Source organism: Saccopteryx bilineata, chromosome X, assembly GCF_036850765.1.
Source record: "Saccopteryx bilineata isolate mSacBil1 chromosome X, mSacBil1_pri_phased_curated, whole genome shotgun sequence".
Classification (NCBI taxonomy): Eukaryota; Metazoa; Chordata; class Mammalia; order Chiroptera; family Emballonuridae; genus Saccopteryx; species Saccopteryx bilineata.
The window spans coordinates 30,863,244-30,883,002 of record NC_089502.1 but is presented as its reverse complement, the minus strand read 5'-3'; the positions used below and the strand labels follow the sequence as shown (position 1 = coordinate 30,883,002).

At 39.0% G+C, this 19,759-nt stretch overlaps 1 protein-coding gene and 1 pseudogene across 2 annotated transcripts in view; one reads left to right on the top strand and one right to left on the bottom strand.

The window, feature by feature from the left end:
- DOCK11 (dedicator of cytokinesis 11) overlaps positions 1–3,475 on the top strand; it is a 233,465-nt gene extending 229,990 nt beyond the window's left edge. For both annotated transcript variants that reach the window (XM_066249156.1, XM_066249155.1), the window contains one exon: positions 3,012–3,475. In XM_066249156.1, the coding sequence (XP_066105253.1) occupies positions 3,012–3,134 (123 nt within the window). In that variant the 3' untranslated portion in view covers positions 3,135–3,475. The remainder of the gene's footprint in view (positions 1–3,011) is intronic.
- Positions 3,476–18,509: 15,034 nt separating this feature from the next.
- LOC136316998 (small ribosomal subunit protein eS4, X isoform-like) lies at positions 18,510–19,525 on the bottom strand (annotated as a pseudogene).
- Between the last annotated feature and the right edge of the window lie 234 nt (positions 19,526–19,759).

The window sequence follows — 19,759 nt, the reverse complement described above, 5'->3', positions numbered from 1 at the left end:
CCCTCCCCCTCTCTCCCTCCCTCCCTCCCATGTCCTCCCTCCCCCCCCACCCTTGGTAACCACCACATTCTTGTCCATGTCTCTCAGTCTCATTTTTATGTTCCACCAATGTATGGAATCATGTAGTCCTTGTTTTTTTCTGATTTACTTATTTCACTCCTTATAATGTTATCAAGATCCCACCATTTTGCTGTAAATGATCCGATGTCATCATTTCTTATGGCTGAGTAGTATTCCATAGTGTATATGTGCCACATCTTCTTTATCTAGTCTTCTATTGAAGGGCTTTTTGGTTGTTTCCATGTCTTGGCCACTGTGAACAGTGCTGCAATGAACATGGGGCTACATGTGTCTTCACGTATCAATGTTTCTGAGGTTTTGGGGTATATACCCAGTAGAGGGATTGCTGGGTCATAAGGTAGTTCTATTTTCAGTTTTTTGAGGAACCACCATACTTTCCTCCATAATGGTTGTACTACTTTACAGTCCCACCAACAGTGTATGAGGGTTCCTTTTTCTCCACAGCCTCTCCAACATTTGCTATTACCCGTCTTGTTGATAATAGCTAATCTAACAGGTGTGAGGTGGTATCTCATTATAGTTTTGATTTGCATTTCTCTAATAACTAATGAAGCTGAGCATCTTTTCATATATCTGTTGGCCATTTGTATCTCTTCCTGGGAGAAGTGTCTGTTCATAAGACCGATGTTTTAGACCCTTGAGATTATATATTGCCAGCTAACCAAGAAATATCTTCATTTCTATTGATTTATATGTATGCAAGTTCTTAATACATCATATTCAGATATCCCTTAATTGGGATAAATGTTGACATTATAGTGAATTTTTGTAAGTTATTATTTTCTATTAGATTCTCATGTAAAGGAGAATTCTCATATTTAGTCATATATATTGAGAAACATTATTTCCCAGAGGATAATGTAATACAAAATAATATAAACTATAAATGTGTACTGAAATATGAATTATTCTGTTGAGCTCCATAAATGAATACTTCACAGAAAGATATGGCCTGGCTATTTCTTTTCAGTATAATCTGTTACAGTAATCCAAAATATACAAAAGCTTTTGACTTTTGGAAAGGGGCTTATATCATCTTAAACTATTAGTTACGGATTTCTCAAGTAGATAGTTTGCAGCAGCCATTGTAGTGTCTGTTTGGTATGTTTTATTTTCTTTACAATCAGTTGCTGTATTCACTTGTTACATCTGATAGGTGAGGATAATCAATTAGTTATTTCTTCAACTCCTGTTTGCTTTCTAATTGGTGTCACGAGTGATGATTTTTGTAAAGAAGAATTGTCTATTATGAACTTTACATAAGACATGACTTGGCCTGACCAGGCAGTGGCGCAGTGGATAGAGCGTCGGACTGGGACACAGAGGACCCAGGTTTGAAACCCCGAGGTCGCCAGCTTGAGCGTGGGTTCATCTAATTTGAGCAAGGCTCACCAGCTTGAACCCAAGGTCAATGGCTCGGTCTGTTGCAGCCCCCCCCCGCCCCCCCGTCGAGGCACATATGAGAAAGCAATCAATGAACAACTAAGGTGTCGCAACGAAGAATTGATGCTTCTCATTCCTCTTCCTTCCTGTCTGTCTGTTCTTCTCTCTGTCTCTGCCACACAAAAAAGGACATGATTTGTAGTAGCATGAGTGACATATTGCATTACTGCTGCCATAGTCCAATTTGTGGGCTTAATACTCAAGTTTCAGCGCTAAGCTGACCATGTATTGAAAATTTGAAACCTAAATTGCAACTGCATAGTGAAGTGGTTGAATGAGATATATATATGGTATTCTCTCCTTTCATCTAATCCAAACATAGGATCTCTGTTGCTTTTGACCACATAAAATAGATCATTTATTTTAAAGTGTTTTAATTATTTTTTTAAGAGAGAGGGGTACAGAGTAAGAGAGAGTGAGAAACATCAATTGTACTTACTGGTTGATTCTTGTATGTGCCCTGACCAAGAATCGAAACCATAACCTCAGAGTATCAAGATGATGCTCTAACCAACTGAGCTACCTGGCCAGGGCCAAAAGAGATAATTTAAAAACATGTATACCAATATGAATATTTATGTTTTTATAAAGTTCTTCATTTCCATAAACATCTTCTATGTCAATTAGCTTATATAATTATAGTGAATGTTTAGAAATATGCACTTATGACTTTTCTCTTTTTTCTTTTTTTTTTTTTTCTTTTACAGCGACAGAGAGAGAGAGTCAGAGAGAGGGATAGACAGGCAGGAATGGAGAGATGAGAAGCATCAATCATTAGTTTTTCATTGCGCGTTGCAACACCTTAGTTGTTCATTGATTGCTTTCTCATATGTGCCTTGACCGCGGGCCTTCAGCAGATTGAGTAACCCCTTGCTTGAGCCAGCGACCTTGGGCTCAAGCTGGTGAGCTTTTTGCTCAAACCAGATGAGCCCGCGCTCAAGCTGGCGACCTCGGGGTCTAAAACCTGGGTCTTCCGCATCCCAGTCCGATGCTTTACCCACTGCGCCACCGCCTGGTCAGGCGACTTTTCTCTTTATTTAATATTATTTCCCGAGACTCCAGGGAAGGTGTATGGGTATTTGCATGTTTGAGAAGCCTCACCGGTGATCCTGAGAATCACTGTTAGAAGCTGGTCCATAAACTCATATTGAAGACTCCACTGATAATAGAGCTCTTGTTAACAACCATGTGTTAAAAAATATTTTAACGATTGCATTACCTCTCATTTCTTACTGAATTTTGCATTGTGCAGTCATTTGTTTTTCTTAATCAGTAACCAAATCTCTTCTGCTTTTTTGCTATGCTGCCTTTGTAATACAGCTTTGAAGATGTAAGTCGGTAATGTTTTTTGCTTTTTTTGCTTTGTGTCATTTTATAAAGCTAAGTGTCATTGATAAATTGAAATATGCCTGTAATTTCATATACAAATACTTTTTGGCAGTGGCTATATTGCTTCATGATAAACATGCAGATTTCCTTTGTTTTAGATCTTACAAGAAGACACGATGCATTCTCCCTGGATGAACAACACCTTACATGTATTTTGTGCAATTAGTGGCACATCAAGTGACAGAGGTTTTGGTTCCCCGAGATATGCTGCTGAAATATGAGGACCTGCAGATGTAAAGTGAGAATGAGACTGACCTTTCTCAGGAATATTTGGAGCTGTGCAAATGTTAAAATTTCAAGATTTGACATACGTGGAGTATTTCCTTCTGACACCAAAATTTTCATGCTTTCAAACAGGGTGCTTACATATTTGTATATATTTAAGCAACTTGGAAGTGCCTGAAAAAATGCACCCGTGTGCTTGGTTTGTACTTTTTTAGGTAAATCTATATACTGAGAAATAGAGCTCAAAAACGTGAATTCAAATTGCTTAATTATTGCTTAAAATAATAATGGTACTATGTAAAATTGTAAAATGGAACACAATAAAAGGTAAAACTTATTTGTAATCAGAAGTGAAGGAAATAATAATTTGAACTTAGCATTTTTCTTAACAGGAAGCTCAATTTATCATACTAATCCTTGGAGGAAAAAATGATAAAAATTTCCATAAAATATGAATATTTTAGATTGAAGAGATAATTTGAAATCTTGCCTATTTTTAATCAAGGCTAGGGCAAAAGAAACAAAGCATTATTTAAAAGGAAGATTTCAAAAACACATCCATAGAAATACCAAGGCTACTGTTCTTTCAAGTTTTGATCTGATGATGCCAGGTAATCAAGTTGGTCTCCTCCAACACAGAGGTGCCAGAAGTGGCGTGGATTTCCCTAGGAAGTGGCATTTCTTGCTAGAGCTTTATCATCTGAGGCTATCCTTAAAACTAAACAAAATATTTCTGAGAATTTGCAGTCGGTACATAGTGTACAACTTCAAAGCTTTAGCAGCACACTCTGAGGTTGGGATCAGTAGTGATTATTCAGTTTACAAGGTTAAGAAACATTTTGGTCGAACTCTATGGTTGCAACATTTCTTGTGTCAGTATACATAACCGCCACAGACTTGGCAATCGCTAGCTAGGGATCACATTTCTAACTATGAAGAAATCTCAGACTACCTAAATAATTCAGGAGAAAGCAAGATGTGAAGAACTTTTTAAGCTTGAATTATCCATATAATTGTGGCTGCCTTTCATGTAAATTTTAAGTTTTAGACTTATTTTTCTTATGTAGATTAGCCTATTTTACAGACATAATAAAAAGACACTGAAATATAAATGATCGTATGGAGCCTTGGCTTTTTAAATACTTTGTGATCAAGTAAATAATCTTAGATATAATACGTCTGATTTGGCCATTTTCCCTTTTCTAATATAATTTTTATTTTCAATTACAGTTGACATACAATAAATAGTACATTAGTTGCAGCCATACAACCCAGTTGATTAAACATTATATAATTTACTAAGAGATCATCCCGATAAATTTCGTACCCATCAGACACCATACATAGTTATTATACTATCACTAACTATATTCCCTGGGCTTACTTAACCCCATGACTACTCTGTAACAACCTATTTGCTGTACTGCTTAATCCCTTCACATTTTTCATCCATTCCCCCAAACCCCCTCCCTTCTGGCAACCATCACAATATTCTCTGTATCTATGTGTCTGTTTCTACTATGCTTGTTTATTTATTTTGTTTTTACATTCAGTTGTTGATAGATAGGTATTTGTTGCCATTTTATTCATATTTTTATCTTTTTTGTTGTTGTTCTTAAAGAAGATCCTTCAACATTTCATGTAATACTGGTTTGATGTTGATGAACTCCTTTAGCTTTTCTTGTCTGGGAAACTCTTTCTCTGTCCTTCAATTCTAAATGATAGCTTTGCTGGGTAGAATAAGCTTGGTTGTAGGTCCTTGCTTTCCATCACTTTGAATATTTCTTGCCACTCCGTTCTGACCTCCCAGGGTTTTTTAAAAAAAATCAGCTGATAGTCTTATGGGACCTCCCTTATAAATAAATAACTGCTTTTCCTTTCTCTAGCTTTAACATTTGGCATTTTAATTATGTGTCTTGGTGTGAGCCTCTTTGGGTTCATCTTGTTTGGGACTCTGTGCTTCCTGGACTTGTATGTCTATTTTTTTCACCAGGTTAGGGGAGTTTCCGTTACTATTTTTTTTTTTTTTTAATAATTTTATTTTTTTAATGCGGTGACATCAATAAATCAGGATACATATATTCAAAGATAACAAGTCCAGGTTATCTTGTCGTTCAATTATGTTGCATACCCACCACCCAAAGTCAGATTGTCCTCTGTCACCTTCTATCTTGTTTTCTTTGTGCCCCTCCCACCCCCTATCCCTCTCCCATTCCCCCCTCCCCCCCGTAACCACCACACTCTTATCAATGTCTCTTAGTTTCACTATTATGTCCCACCTACGTATGGAATAATACAGTTCCTGTTTTTTTCTGATTTACTTATTTCGCTTCGTATCATGTTATCAAGATCCCACCATTTTGCTGTAAATGTTCCGATGTCATCATTTCTTATGGCTGAGTAGTATTCCATAGTGTATATGTGCCACATCTTCTTTATCCAGTCATCTATTGATGGGCTTTTTGGTTGTTTCCATGTCCTGGCCACTGTGAACAATGCTGCAATAAACATGGGGCTGCATGTGTCTTTACGTATCAATGTTTCTGAGTTTTGGGGATATATACCCAGTAGAGGGATTGCTGGGTCATAAGGTAGTTCTATTTTCAGTTTTTTGAGGAACCACCATACTTTCTTCCATAATGGTTGTACTACTTTACATTCCCACCAACAGTGTATGAGGGTTCCTTTTTCTCCACAGCCTCTCCAACATTTGCTATTACCTGACTTGCTAATAACAGCTAATCGAACAGGTGTGAGGTGGTATCTCATTGCCGTTTTGATTTGCATTTCTCTAATAGCTAAAGAAGATGAGCATCTTTTCATATATCTGTTGGCCATTTGTATTTCTTCCTGTGAGAAGTGTCTATTCATATCCTCTTCCCATTTTTTTATTGGATTGTTTGTTTGTTTGTTGTTGAGTTTTATGAGTTCTTTGTATATTTTGGATATTAGGCCCTTATCTGAGCTGTTGTTTGAAAATATCATTTCCCATTTAGTTGGCTTTCTGTTTATTTTGTTATCAGTTTCCCTTGCTGAGCAAAAACTTCTTAGTCTGATGTAGTCCCATTCATTAATTTTTGCCTTCACTTCTCTTGCCTGTGGAGTCAAATTCATAAAATGCTCTTTAAAACCCAGGTCCATGAGTTGAGTACCTATGTCTTCTTCTATGTACTTAATTGTTTCAGGTCTTATGTTTAGATCTTTGATCCATTTTGAGTTAATTTTTGTACAGCGGGAGAGACTGTAGTCCAGTTTCATTCTTTTGCATGTGGCTTTCCAGTTTTCCCAGCACCATTTATTGAAGAGGCTTTCTTTTCTCCATTGTGTGTTGTTGGCCCCTTTATCAAAAATTATTTGACTATATATATGTGGTTTTATTTCTGGACTTTCTATTCTGTTCCATTGGTCTGAGTGTCTATTTTTCTGCCAATACCATGCTGTTTTGATTGTCGTGGCCCTATAATAGAGTTTGAAGTCAGGTATTGTTATGCCCCCAGCTTCATTCTTTTTCTTTAGGATTGCTTTGGCTATTCGGGGTTTTTTATAGTTCCATATAAATCTGATGATTTTTTGCTCTATTTCTTTAAAAAATGTCATTGGAATTTTGATGGGAATTGCATTAAATTTGTATATTGCTTTGGGTAATATAGCCATCTTGATTATATTTATTCTTCCTAGCCAAGAACAAGGTATATTCTTCCATCTCATTATATCTTTTTCGATTTCCCTTAACAATGGTTTATAGTTTTCATTATATAAGTCCTTTACATTCTTTGTTATGTTTATTCCTAAGTATTTTATTTTTTTTGTTGCAATCGTGAAGGGGATTATTCTTTTGAGTTCCTTCTCAGTTGTTTCATTGTTGGCATATAGAAAGGCTATTGACTTCTGTATGTTAATTTTGTATCCTGCGACCTTACTCTATTGGCTTATTGTTTCTAGTAGTCTTTTTGTGGATTCTTTGGGGTTTTCGATGTATAGGATCATATCATCTGCAAAAAGTGATACCTTTACTTCTTCTTTTCCGATATGGATGCCTTTTATTTCTTTGTCTTGTCTGATTGCTCTGGCTAGAACCTCTAGTACCACATTAAATAAGAGTGGAGAGAGTGGACAACCCTGTCTTGTTCCTGATTTAAGGGGGAAAGCCTTCAGTTTAGTGCCATTTAATATGATGTTAGCTGATGGTTTATCATATATGGCCTTTATCATGTTGAGATATTTTCCTTCTATACCCATTTTGTTGAGAGTCTTAAACATAAAATTGTGTTGTATTTTATCGAAAGCCTTTTCTGCATCTATTGATAAGATCATGTGGTTTTTGTTCTTTGTTTTGTTGATATGGTGTATTACATTAACCGTTTTACGTATGTTGAACCATCCTTGAGATTCTGGGATGAATCCCACTTGATCATGATGTATTATTTTTTTAATATGTTGTTGTATTCGATTTGCTAGTATTTTGTTTAGTATTTTAGCATCTGTATTCATTAGAGATATTGGTCTGTAGTTTTCTTTTTTTGTGCCATCCTTGCCTGGTTTTGGTATGAGGGTTATGTTGGCCTCATAAAATGTGTTTGGAAGTATTGCTTCTTCTTCAATTTTTTGGAAGACTTTGAGTAGAATAGGAACCAAGTCTTCTTTGAATGTTTGATAAAATTCGCTGGTATAGCCGTCAGGGCCTGGACTTTTATTTTTGGGGAGGTTTTTAATGGTTTTTTCTATTTCTTCTCTACTGATAGGTCTGTTTAGGCTTTCTGTTTCTTCTTGACTCAGTCTAGGAAGGTTGTATTGTTCTAGGAATTTATCCATTTCTTCTAGGTTGTTGAATTTAGTGGCATAAAGTTTTTCATAGTATTCTACAATAATTCTTTGTATATCTACGGTGTCCGTGGTGATTTCTCCTCTTTCATTTTGTATTTTGTTTATATGAGTTCTTTCTCTTTTTTCCTTGGTAAGTCTTGCCAAGGGTTTGTCAATTTTGTTGATCTTTTCAAAGAACCAGCTCCTTGTTCTATTAATTTTTTCTATAGTTTTTCTGTTCTCTAATTCATTTATTTCTGCTCTGATTTTTATTATCTCCTTTCTTCGGCTGGTTTTGGGTTGTCTTTGTTCTTCTTTTTCTAGTTCCTTAAGGTGGGAAGTTAAGTGGTTCACTTGGGCTCTTCTTGTTTGTTCATATATGCCTGAAGCGATATGAACTTCCCTCTTATCACTGCTTTTGCTGCATCCCATAGATTCTGATATGTCGTATTGTCATTTTCATTAGTCTGTATATATCTTTTGATCTCTGCACTTATTTCTTCTTTGACCCATTCATTTTTTAAAAGTATGTTGTTTAGTTTCCACATTTTTGTGGGATTTTTTTCCTCTTTTTTGCAGTTGAATTCTAGTTTCAAGGCTTTATGATCAGAAAATATGCTTGGTACAACTTCAATTTTTCTGAATTTGCTGATATTGTTTTTGTGGCCCAACATATGGTCAATTCTTGAGAATGATCCATGTACACTGGAGAAAAATGTATACTCAGTCACTTTGGGATGAAATGTCCTGTAGATGTCTATCATATCCAGGTGCTCTAGTGTTTTGTTTAAGGCCACTATGTCTTTGTTGATTCTCTGTTTGGATGACCGATCTAGAGCCGTCAGCGGTGTATTGAGGTCTCCAAGTATGATTGTATTTTTGTCAGTTTTTGTTTTAAGATCAATAAGTAGCTGTCTTATATATTTTGGTGCTCCTTGGTTTGGTGCATATATATTAAGAATTGTTATTTCTTCTTGATTCAGTGTCCCCTTAGCCATTATGAAATGGCCATTTTTGTCTCTAAGTACTTTTCCTGTCTTGTAGTCAGCATTATCCGATATGAGTATTGCTACACCTGCTTTTTTTTGGATGTTATTTGCTTGGAGTATTGTTTTCCAGCCTTTCACTTTGAATTTGTTTTTATCCTTGTTACTTAGATGAGTTTCCTGTAGGCAGCATACAGTTGGATTTTCTTTTTTAATCCATTCTGCTACTCTGTGCCTTTTTATTGGTGAGTTTAATCCATTTACATTTAGTGTAATTATTGATACTTGTGAGTTCCCTATTGCCATTTTATATCTTGCTTTCTGTTAGTTTTGTGTCTTGTTTGATCCTTCTCTTTCGTTTTTCTATCTTTTGTTTTTATTTGGTTGTATTCCATACATCTTTCCTCTGTTGCTATCTTTTTTATCTCATGTGCTTCTGTGGTGGTTTTTTCAATGGTGGTTACCTTTGAGTAATGAAAAGGGTCCCTACCCTGTTCATTGTAGCGAACTATTTTGTGAGTACTTTTGCACTCCATCGTCCTTTGCTACTGTTAATCTCCGTCTACTCCCCCTCTTTCTTTTTGTTGTTGTCACAGTTTAAATTTGGTTTTATTGTGTTCTTCTTGGAGCTTTTACTTGTGGCTCTGTTTTTTTTTGTTCTTTGTATCTGATTGGAGAATCCCCTTTAGTAATTCCTGGAGTGGGGGTTTTCTGATGATAAATTCCCTCATCTTTTCTGTATCTGTGAATGTTTTTATTTCTCCTTCGTATTTGAAGGATAGCTTTGATGGGTATAGTATTCGTGGCTGAAAGTTCCTCTCTTTCAGGACTTTAAATATTGGGGTCCACTCTCTTCTAGCTTGTAGAGTTTCTGCTGAGAAATCTGATGATAATCTAATGGGCCTTCCTTTATATGTTGTATTCTTCTTTTCCCTGGCTGCCTTGAGAATTTTTTCTTTGCTGTTGGTTTGTGTCAATTTCATTATGATATGCCTTGGAGTAGGTTTGTTGGGGTTAAGAAAACTTGGAGTTCTGTTTGCTTCTTGAACTTGAGGCTTTAGTTCTTTCCACAGGCTTGGGAAGTTCTCATCAATTATTTGTTTAAGTATGTTCTCCATTCCATTTTCTCTCTCTTCTCCCTCTGATATACCTATTATTCTTATGTTATTCTTTTTGATGGAGTCAGATAATTCTTGTAGGGCTATCTCATTTTTTTTTAATTTTTGAGTCTCTTTCTTCTTCTCTCTGTTGTGCCTCAAGTTGCTTGTCTTCTATTTCACTAATCCTCTCTTCTATCTGACCTGTTCTATTAGCTAAGCTTGTTACTTCGTTTTTCAGCTCGTGAATTGAGTTTTTCATCTCTGTTTGATTTGTTTTTATAGTTTCAGTTTCCTTGGACATATATTCTTTGTGTTCATGGAGTTGTTTTCTGATTTCCCTATATTGCCTTTCTGTGTTTTCTTGTATATCTCGGAGGATTTTTAGGATTTCTATCTTGAATTCTCTGTCATTTAGCTCCAAGGTTTCCAATATATTAAATTTTTTCTCCATAGATTTTTCCTCATCTAGCTGTGTTACCTCTCTTTCTTTTGTATCCATGATATTCGATTTTCTCTTCCTTAATGGCATCTGAGGGTGGTTTTGTTGATAGTATTAATGAGATTTAATAAAGAATAAAAAGTTAAAAAATAAAAATAAAAAAATAACAAATCGAAAAGAGTTGTTTTTTTTAAAAAAAATTAATAATGAAATAAAGAAAAATAAAATAAAATAAAAATTTTTAAAAAAGGAAATTATTCCCCCCCTCTTTTTTTCCTCTCCTCTCCTCTCCCCTCTTTCTTGAGAAAATCTTGTGGTGGACTGTGAGTTATAACAAACAATGCCTGTGATGGAGGGCCTGAATTGGGGAAAAGTAATAAAGGGGCAAAAAAGAGAGAAAGAAAAAAAAAAAAAAAGGAAAAAAAAATAAAAGAAAAAAGAAAAAAAAAAGAGCGTATGGACCCACAAAAAGCAAATAAGGAAAAAATTTGGGTCAAGAATAAAATGATTTGCTTTTAGGTGTTGGTTTTCTAAGAGTTATGATGAGAGGAATAAGAGGAAAATGGAAAAATGGGGGGACAAATTAAAAACTTACTATTGTATTTAATGGAACAAGAACTAGATAATATGGAGAGCCAGGGATGGGAGCACTGCTAGTGAGTTAAAAAGGTGAAGTAAAAACCCCCCAAAATGCCACAAACATAGGTTTGAGTCCCAGATAAGATAATTTGTTTGTTATTGAGGTTTGAATGAGAGGAGATATAAAGGAGAAAGGAAGAAACTAATATAGAGGGAGAAAAGAAAGAGAGAGAGAGAGAAAAAAAGAGGGAACCACTAAAAGAAGAAAAAAGAAAGGAGAGAGAGAGAGAGAGTTAAGGGTTTTGGAGTGCAACCCTCATAGAGAGAAAGGAAGAGAAGAGAAATGATAATGGGAGATGTAACACTTATGGGTAGTGTAGTTCAAGGAGAGGAGAGAGTAAGACCGGTAGAGAGTTAATTGGCCAAATTGGAGGAGGAAAAAAAAGTCTCAAGAATGAAGATAAGAGAAACAAACGAACAAATATAATAAAATGGGATAGGTTATAAAGTCTGCAGATTATTCTTGATTTTGAGAGGTTATCTTATTGCTTTTTCTTTTCTCTCCCTCTTCCTGGTCGGTGACTCTGTACCCTGGGTTCTGCCCCTTTGGCACGCTCAGGTAGAGGTTTGCAGTTGATAAGTCTCTATGGCAATGTCATGTATTGTGCTTTATTCTCGTTGGGAGTCGAGGTTCATTAGCATTTATAGGCTCCGACAGTGAGAGAGTCCGTGTTCCTGGAGCCTTTCTCCTAGTCTTTCCTTCCTCAATTAGTAGCCTGATAGTCCAGGTATGGGGTTGCTGCTGCCTCTGCCTGGATAGTAAGAGGCTCAAATTGCTGGCAACTCCCCACTCTATTTCCACTCAGCACAGGGCTCTGGGTAAGGCTCAGTCAGTCAGAGCTGCTAGCATAATCAGGCGGGCTTTCCGCCCACTCGAAGACCTCTGGCTCTGCCACTCTATCCAGTAACACAAGCGGGCGCCCACTTCCGGGGCGCTTGGAGGAAACTCTCACTCACTGTCTGCGCGTGCAGACCAGGATATCCGGCCAGCAGTCTCACGCTCTGAGTGAAACCCCCAACCGCAGGGAAAAGTTGCAGCGTTGGAATTGAGTCTCGCTCCGTCCCCGTGTGCGGCTTTTGCAAGGCGCTGGGGCGGCCCGAGATTCCGCTTTGGCCCACACAAAGGCCCCTGACTCTGCCCCTCTCTGCGATAACACGGGCGCGCACTGCTGAGGCACTCGGAGGAATCGCTCACTCCTTATCTGCGCGCGCAAACCAGGATATGAGGCCAGCCGCGGTTCCCTTTGAGTGAAACAGCCTCCAGCACGGAAAATCTCCACCGTTGGGATTAGTTCTCACTCCCTCCCGTGCGTGGCTTTCCCAGGGCGCTGGGGCTGCCCAGAGACTCTGCCCTCAGCCCACAGAAAGGCCTCTGACCCTGCCTCTCTGTGGGGCAACACGGGCACCCACTTCCACTAACTGCGCACCGACCAGGAGACCGGGTAAAATGGCCGCTCCGCTTGTCTTTCTTTGTTTGGGTTTGGCGCGAGTGTTAGCTTGTATTGCCCGGGTTGCCACAGGATCAGATTTTCCTCGGCTTGGATCTCTGAGCCACAGCCTGGTTCGGCCGTTTTTGCTGCGGGGGCCTGGATCTATTCACCCCCTTTGCCCGCCTCAGTTTCTATATTCACAGTTACCAGAGAAAGCCGCCCTGTTTAGGTTAGTGAGGAAGGCGGAGCATTTCTTACTCCCTATTTCCTTCGGGGTTTGGTTATATATTTAGCCAATTTTTCACTCAATCATACCTTTGGGTGTATTGCGAAGAATCTGGAAGCTCCAAGTATAGGTTTTTCTGTTTCTGGTTGAAGATCTTGTTGGGTTTTGGGGGAGATTTATCGGTATCGCTTCCTACTCCGCCATTACTCTGACGTCATCTGTCTCCGTTACTATTTTTTCAAATAGGTTTTCAATTCCTTGCTGTCTCTTCTCCTAGCACCTTCATGATGCAGATGTTAGTATACTTGAAGTTGTCCCAGAGGCTCCTTACATTATTCTTTTTTTATTTTTTATTTTTTATTTATTTTTTGCTGTTCTGTTAGGTATTTTGTGCTTCTTTATCTTCCAGCTGTCTGATTTCATCCTCTGCTTCACCTACTCTGCTGTTGACACCTTGTAATGCATTCTTCATTTCATTTAGTGTATTCTTCATTTCTGACTGGTTCTTGTTTTATTTCTAGTTCTGTTTTATGTTTCCTATCCCTATGTTGAAGTTCTAACTAAGTTCATCTACTCTTCCTCTAAATTCATTGAGTGTCCTTATAATCAGTGCTACAAACTTTGCATCTGGTAAATTGCTTATCTCCATTTTGCTGAGTTCTTTTTCTATGGTTTTATTCTGTTCTTTCATTTGGGGCTATTTCTTTGTCTCCTCATTTTTAGCAACTTATTTGTGTTTGTGCCTATGTATTAGGAAGAGCTGCTACATCTCCTAGGCTTGGTAGTGGCCTTCTGTAGTAGGTGTCCTATAGGGCCCAATGGTCCAGCCTTCCCATTCACCCGAGCTGGGCTCTTCAGGTACATCCCCCTTGTGGGCTGTGTACACTCTCCTGCTATAGTTATGATTTGATTGCTTTTGGAATATCAATGGGAGGAATTTAATCCCCCATGCCAATTGGCTTCAAGGACAGGCTCTGCCCAGTGTGGAAGATTAGCCGTGTGAGGGCCCACCCCAAGGAACAGGACTTAGTCTACACCTTGATTAATTGAGTGGTGCTTTGACATGGTCTGAAACTGTCCACTGGGTGCACTGGCTCTGGGGCCTCCCAGAAAGTGCAGGCCAAGGTCAGCCACCACCTGTGTCCTGCCAGGGGCACCCGGCATGAGCTACAAAGTTATCTTCAGATGGCTGCTAGTTGTGCTGGGCTTGGAAGTTCTCCGGCAAGGCCAAGCTGTGAACCAAGGCCAACTCTACCTAGTTCCATGCCTGGAGCCATTGGGCATGTCAAGGCCAGATACTGCTTGTTTGAGAAGATTTAGGAAAGTCTGAAGCATGAACCAAGATAAGCTCTTCATATGGAAAAACCACTGGAAATGGCTTGTGTGGGCCCGAGAGTTGGGTGGGGTGGGGTCTCAGGGAATCAGTGGGGGTGGGGGGAACAAATAGTGACAACCAGGTTGATGGAGACTCGGATATAGTGCTCTCCTACCAGCTCTGTGGGACAGTGGGGCTCACAAGAGGAACAATGGCCTCTGCTAGCTCTTCTGTCTGGACAAAAGCTGCACCTCCACCTGTCACTTTGATGCTAGACATTTCAGTTCCTATATGTCCTTGGTGCCTTTCAGTCTGCTGCCTCAGTGCTGGAGCTCAGAGAGATGGAGTCCAAGTAAGTTTGTGCACAGGCCCTTTTAGAGGAAGGCCAAGGACTGCAGGAGCCTTCCATCTCACTCAGCCACAAAACCCATTGGTTTTCACAGCCCAAAATTATGGGGACTTCTCTTCTTGGCACTGAAACCCTGGTCTTGAGAGTCCTGGTGTGAGGCTGGAGTCCTTAGCTCCTTACTGGGCCCTCTGCAGCCAAGATACCCTGCCCAATTTTTATCCACCATGTGTGAGTGTGGGAGCAGCTCATTCCACATCTCCTCCCTTCCCACCAGTCTCAGTGTGGCTGGTTCTTTATATCCTTAGTTGTAGGACTCCTGTTCAGTTAGATTTCAGCAGTTCTGGGTGCTGATTGTTCTGTAGTTTATTTGTAGTTTTGATGTGGTTGAGGGAAGACATGAGTACCGTGTTTACCTACACTGCCATCCTCACTGGAAGACGGCTATCCCTTGACCATTTACCTTTACATGTCATTATTAAGCTTTCATGGGAGCATGAAATTATTTATTGAGGACTGATTTTGTATTTTAATAGGGGATTCAGAAATTTCAGAAGCAATTTGTAATTCCTTAATATCTTGGAGTGACCTGTAGAGTTATTTCCACCTTTAAAGTAATTCTATTTGGCATGGGCATGTAAGGAACAGTCACCTAGAGTGAGCACTGCCATGTGAGAATGAGGCTTCTTAGGAAAAATTCAGCACTCTTCGTCAATAGTCTATCACATCACCAAGCATAGTATTGTCCACTTCAGGTATTTTTTTAAAGGTCTATTTATTGATTTTACAGAGAGAGGAGAGGGGTCAGGAGAACGAGCAGTGTCAACTCATAGTTGCTTCACTGTAGCTTTTCGCTGCTTGCTTGTCATACATGCCTTGACCAGGCAAGCCCAGGGTTTCGAACCGGCACATGCTCTGCTCTGTCCACTGTGGCACCACAGGCCAAGCAGTTAATTTTTTGAAGTGTAATAAATGGCCTCTGCTCTCAAGGAACTTGCAATCTAGTTGAGGAAATAAGATATACACAAAAGAAAATAATACATGAATTAACAATATAACCTGACCAGGTGGTTATGTAGTGGATAGAGCATCATCCTGGGACACTGAGGACCCAGGTTTGAAACCTCTAGGTCTCCAGCTTGAATACAGTCTCATTTAGCTTGAGCGTGGGCTCATCGGCTTGAGAGTGGGGTCACTGGCTTAAGCAAGGGGTCACTGGATTGGCTGGAGTCCCCTGGCCAAGGCACATATAAGAAGCAGTCAATGAACAACTTAGGTGCCACAATGAAGAATTGATGCTTCTCATGTCTCTCAGTTCCTATCTGTTTATCCCTGTCTGTCTCTCTCACACACTTAAAAGAAGAATTAACAATACAAGATAAGTTGTATATGAGCATTGCCAAATATTCATTTGGCTGTGCTTAACTCTTATCACACTCAAGGAATGAGAGGTCACTGAACAGGCTTTCAAAGATGAGAGGGTATTCTAGACAGGAGGAATATCTTGGGCAAAGGTACAAAAAGAATTAGTGGAAGTTTAGGGGAATGGCAAGGACACCAGTTTTGTTCAAGGAAGTGGTAGATGATAAATCTGGAAATAAAATTTGGACCTAGATTCTGGAAAGCCTTGGATGCCAGGCTAATAGTGTTTAGTCTTTGCTCAGTAAACACGGGGGAGCCAGTCAAGATTTTTAATCAGAGATTACTTGATTAAATGTTAATTTTAGATATTTAATGCTTAATTTGCTGCCAGATGTTTTGAAGCATAGAGAGATGGAAATATAGAAACCAATTAGTTACTGCAGTATTCTATAAATCCATAAATCCCTAGATATGAACAAGGGATGGAAAAGAAAGGACAAGCACAGGAGATATTTGGAAAGACTGGACATGACTTACTAATGGCTAAGGGGAAAAAAGGAAAAGTTAAAGGTAATTTTCTGTCCTGTAGCCAGTGAGTTCTTCAGGTCATAGCACAATTTCACTGGATTTATTCTGCCACCCTTCAGAGTAAGGGCAGAAAATTATAAGAGAACAACAGCTTTGGCACTTGACCAACACACCATAGAATAAGAGAGAGCTCACTGGTTAATTAACAAACCTAATAGGTCAGCATAGTAAAGTCCAAGCTTTTTATTGCAAATACTACTTTTATGTGAGGTGAAGAACCTGCGTAATGCATTGGAATAATAGGAATTTCCAAACTCATCAAAATATTCATAATCAGATATATATTTCAGGCTTCTGATCCACAAAATGTTAGGCTATCTTCAATCTTAACATTGTTCTAACACTATATTAATTTAGCCATCAAAACACAAAGGGAAGGCATAGAATAAAAGTTGGTTGTGGATGGGGACTGGGTTTGTGTAACAGGGCTAGTCCCCCTTCCTGGGAGCTGATCAGTAAGTGTACTTTGTTTATTTGGTCCAGTTACAATAAATGTGGGGTTTTTTTTCCTAGTCCCTAACCACATAATAGTCACTCTCGCAGAAAAGTGTATATGTGTTTGTCCAACTCCTGCTTGAAGTTGTAACTACATTCTTTTAAGATTTTTGGCCTGACCTGTGGTGGTGCAGTGGATAAAGCATTGACCTAGAACGCTGAAGTCGCTGGTTTGAAACCCTGCACTTGCCTGGTCAAGGCACATATGGGAGTTGATGCTTCCTGCTCCTCCTCACCCCTTTCTCTCTCCTCTCTAAAATGAATAAAGTCTTATAAAATAAAAAAAGATTTTTGCCTCATTTTAAAACTTTTTCCAACATGCATTTTTCTCTTCTTTTTTAAGTAACAAAAGGGAAGATAGACTCCTACGTGCACCCCGACCGGGATCCACCAGGCAACCCCCATATGGGGCCAATGCTTGAATCCACCAAGCTATCCTCAGTGCCTGAGGCCAATGCTCAGACCAACTGAGACACTGCCTGTGAGAGGACAAGAGAGAGAAGGGGGAGAGGAAGGGGAAGAGAAGCCAGATGGTGGCTTCTCCTGTGTGCTTTGACCTGATATTGAACTCAGGATGTCTACGTCAGGCCCATGCTCTATCCATTGAGCCATCTGGCCAAGGCCCACTTTTTTCTCTTCTGTTTTTTATTTTTGTTGAGATTTAGTTCATATACCATACAATTCACCCATTTAAAATGCACAATACAATAGTTTTTAGTATATTCATTGAGTTCTGAAACCAGTACCACAATTAATTTTAGAACATTTTTATCACCTGCCCCCCTAAAATCCCCAAACATATTAACAGTAACATCACATTCATCACCTGGCCCTTGAAAACCATTAATCTATTTTCTGTGTCTGGATTTGCCTGCTATAGACATTTTATGTAAATGGAATCATACACTTACTGGCCTTTTCTGAGTGTTTTTTTTTTCATTTAGCGTAATTTTTCTTTTTTTATTAAAAAAATTATATTTAACAGGGTGACATTGATTAATAAGAGTACATAGGTTTCAGGCAAGTTATTCTGTAGCCTTTGAATTGTGGGTTATGTTGTGCACCCCTCACCCGAAGTCATATCATTTTCTGTCACTGTATTTTTGTCTCTCTTGATTCCCTTCCCCACCCGCTCCCTCAGAACCCCTACTCCTGGGAAGAACTTTTATCTATGTCCATGGAATCTGAGAACATTCTACTAAGTGAAATAAGTAAATCAGAAAAAAGCTGAGAAATATATGATTCCACACATAGGTGGGATGTAAAACTGAGACTCATTTATCACAGTGTTTTCAATGTTTATCCACATTGTAACATGAATTAATACTTCATTCCTTTTTACAGCTGGATAATATTTCTTTGTGTGAATACACCACATTTTAACCATTCATCAGTTGATGCACATTTGGGTTATTTTCACTTTTGGCTATTAATAGTGTTGTTGTGAACACTCATGTACAGGGTTGTGTAGACATGTTTTCAGTTCTCTTGGGCATGTGCCAAGAAGCAGAATTACTGGGTCAGATGGTAATAATGTTGAATCTTTTGAAGAACTGCCAGACTGTTTTCCCAGTGGCAGCATTGCTAGACATTCCCAGAGGTAGTATATAAGATTTCCAATTTCTGTTTTCTTCACAACTCTTATTATTATCTGCCTCTTTGATTATTGCCTTCCTAGTTGGTGTGAAGTGGTATCTCTTTATGGTTTGTGTTGTTTGTTTTTTGTTGTTTTGCTTTATTATATTTAATTAAGTACAAAGATTCTTCCAATCATGTCATCTAGATCTCATTTCACTCACTGCTCTGGTTGTCTACCAGTCTCCTGTCTCTGTCTTCAGCAGTGGTGAGGCAGATACGCTTTCCATAGGGAAGGGAAAGCCATGATTTCTTGCCTTTGCCAATAACAAATGTTGGAGAGCCAGGTCGCAAAGCTGTTGCCATTGGTACCTTTCACATGAACTATGTCAAAAGAACCAGGGTGCGTCTCCGTTGGCGATCATGCAAGTTCTTCCCAGGTTAGCACCTCCGGTCACCACACACAGGTTAACCAGTATCAAACTTGATGAAATCAGTAATTCTGCCAGTCTCCAAATCAATCTGAATGGTGCTGTTCACCTTGATAAAAGGATCAGGGTAGCGGATGGTGCAAACATCATGGGTCACTAGATGCAGGATTCCTTTTGTGTCCACAGAGATCGCCCTCACTCTGCACAGCTTGTACTTGGCCTCCTCAGGTATAATACGATGAACAGCAAAGCTACCCTTGGTATCAAATCAGATGAAAATTCTCTCCAGTCTTGTCAATGCTGATGGCATTCATAAAACCAGCAGGGTAGGTTATGTTGGTTCGGACCTTACCATCAATCTTAATAAACTACTGCATGCAGATTTTCTTTATTTCATCTTCTGTCTGGGCATACTTAAATCCGTTCCTTAGGAAAATGAGGAGAGGGAGACATTTCCTCAGCTTGTGGGGACTGGTAGATGGCTGAGGAGCACACAAACCTGTCAGATTGTCCAGCATCCAATAATTTGGAGCTGCTACGCACTTCAGATGCTTCTTGGGACCTTGAGTCATGGCTGCACTGGCATGGAAGGAGCTCGTGGAGGTTTTCATGTGCATCTCCCTGGTGGCCAATGTTGTTGAGTGTCATTTCTTCTGTTTATTGGCCATTTTATGTCATCTTTGGAGATGTGTCTATTCAGATTCCTTGCCCATTTTTTTAAAATTGGAAATTGGGTTGTCTTTTTGTTGTTTAGGTGCAAGAGTCTTTGTATGTTCTAAATCAGTGGTTCTCAACCTTTCTAATGCTGTGACCCCGCAATACAGTTCCTCATGTTGTAGTGACCCCAAACCAAAAAATAATTTTTGTGGCTACTCCATAACTGTAA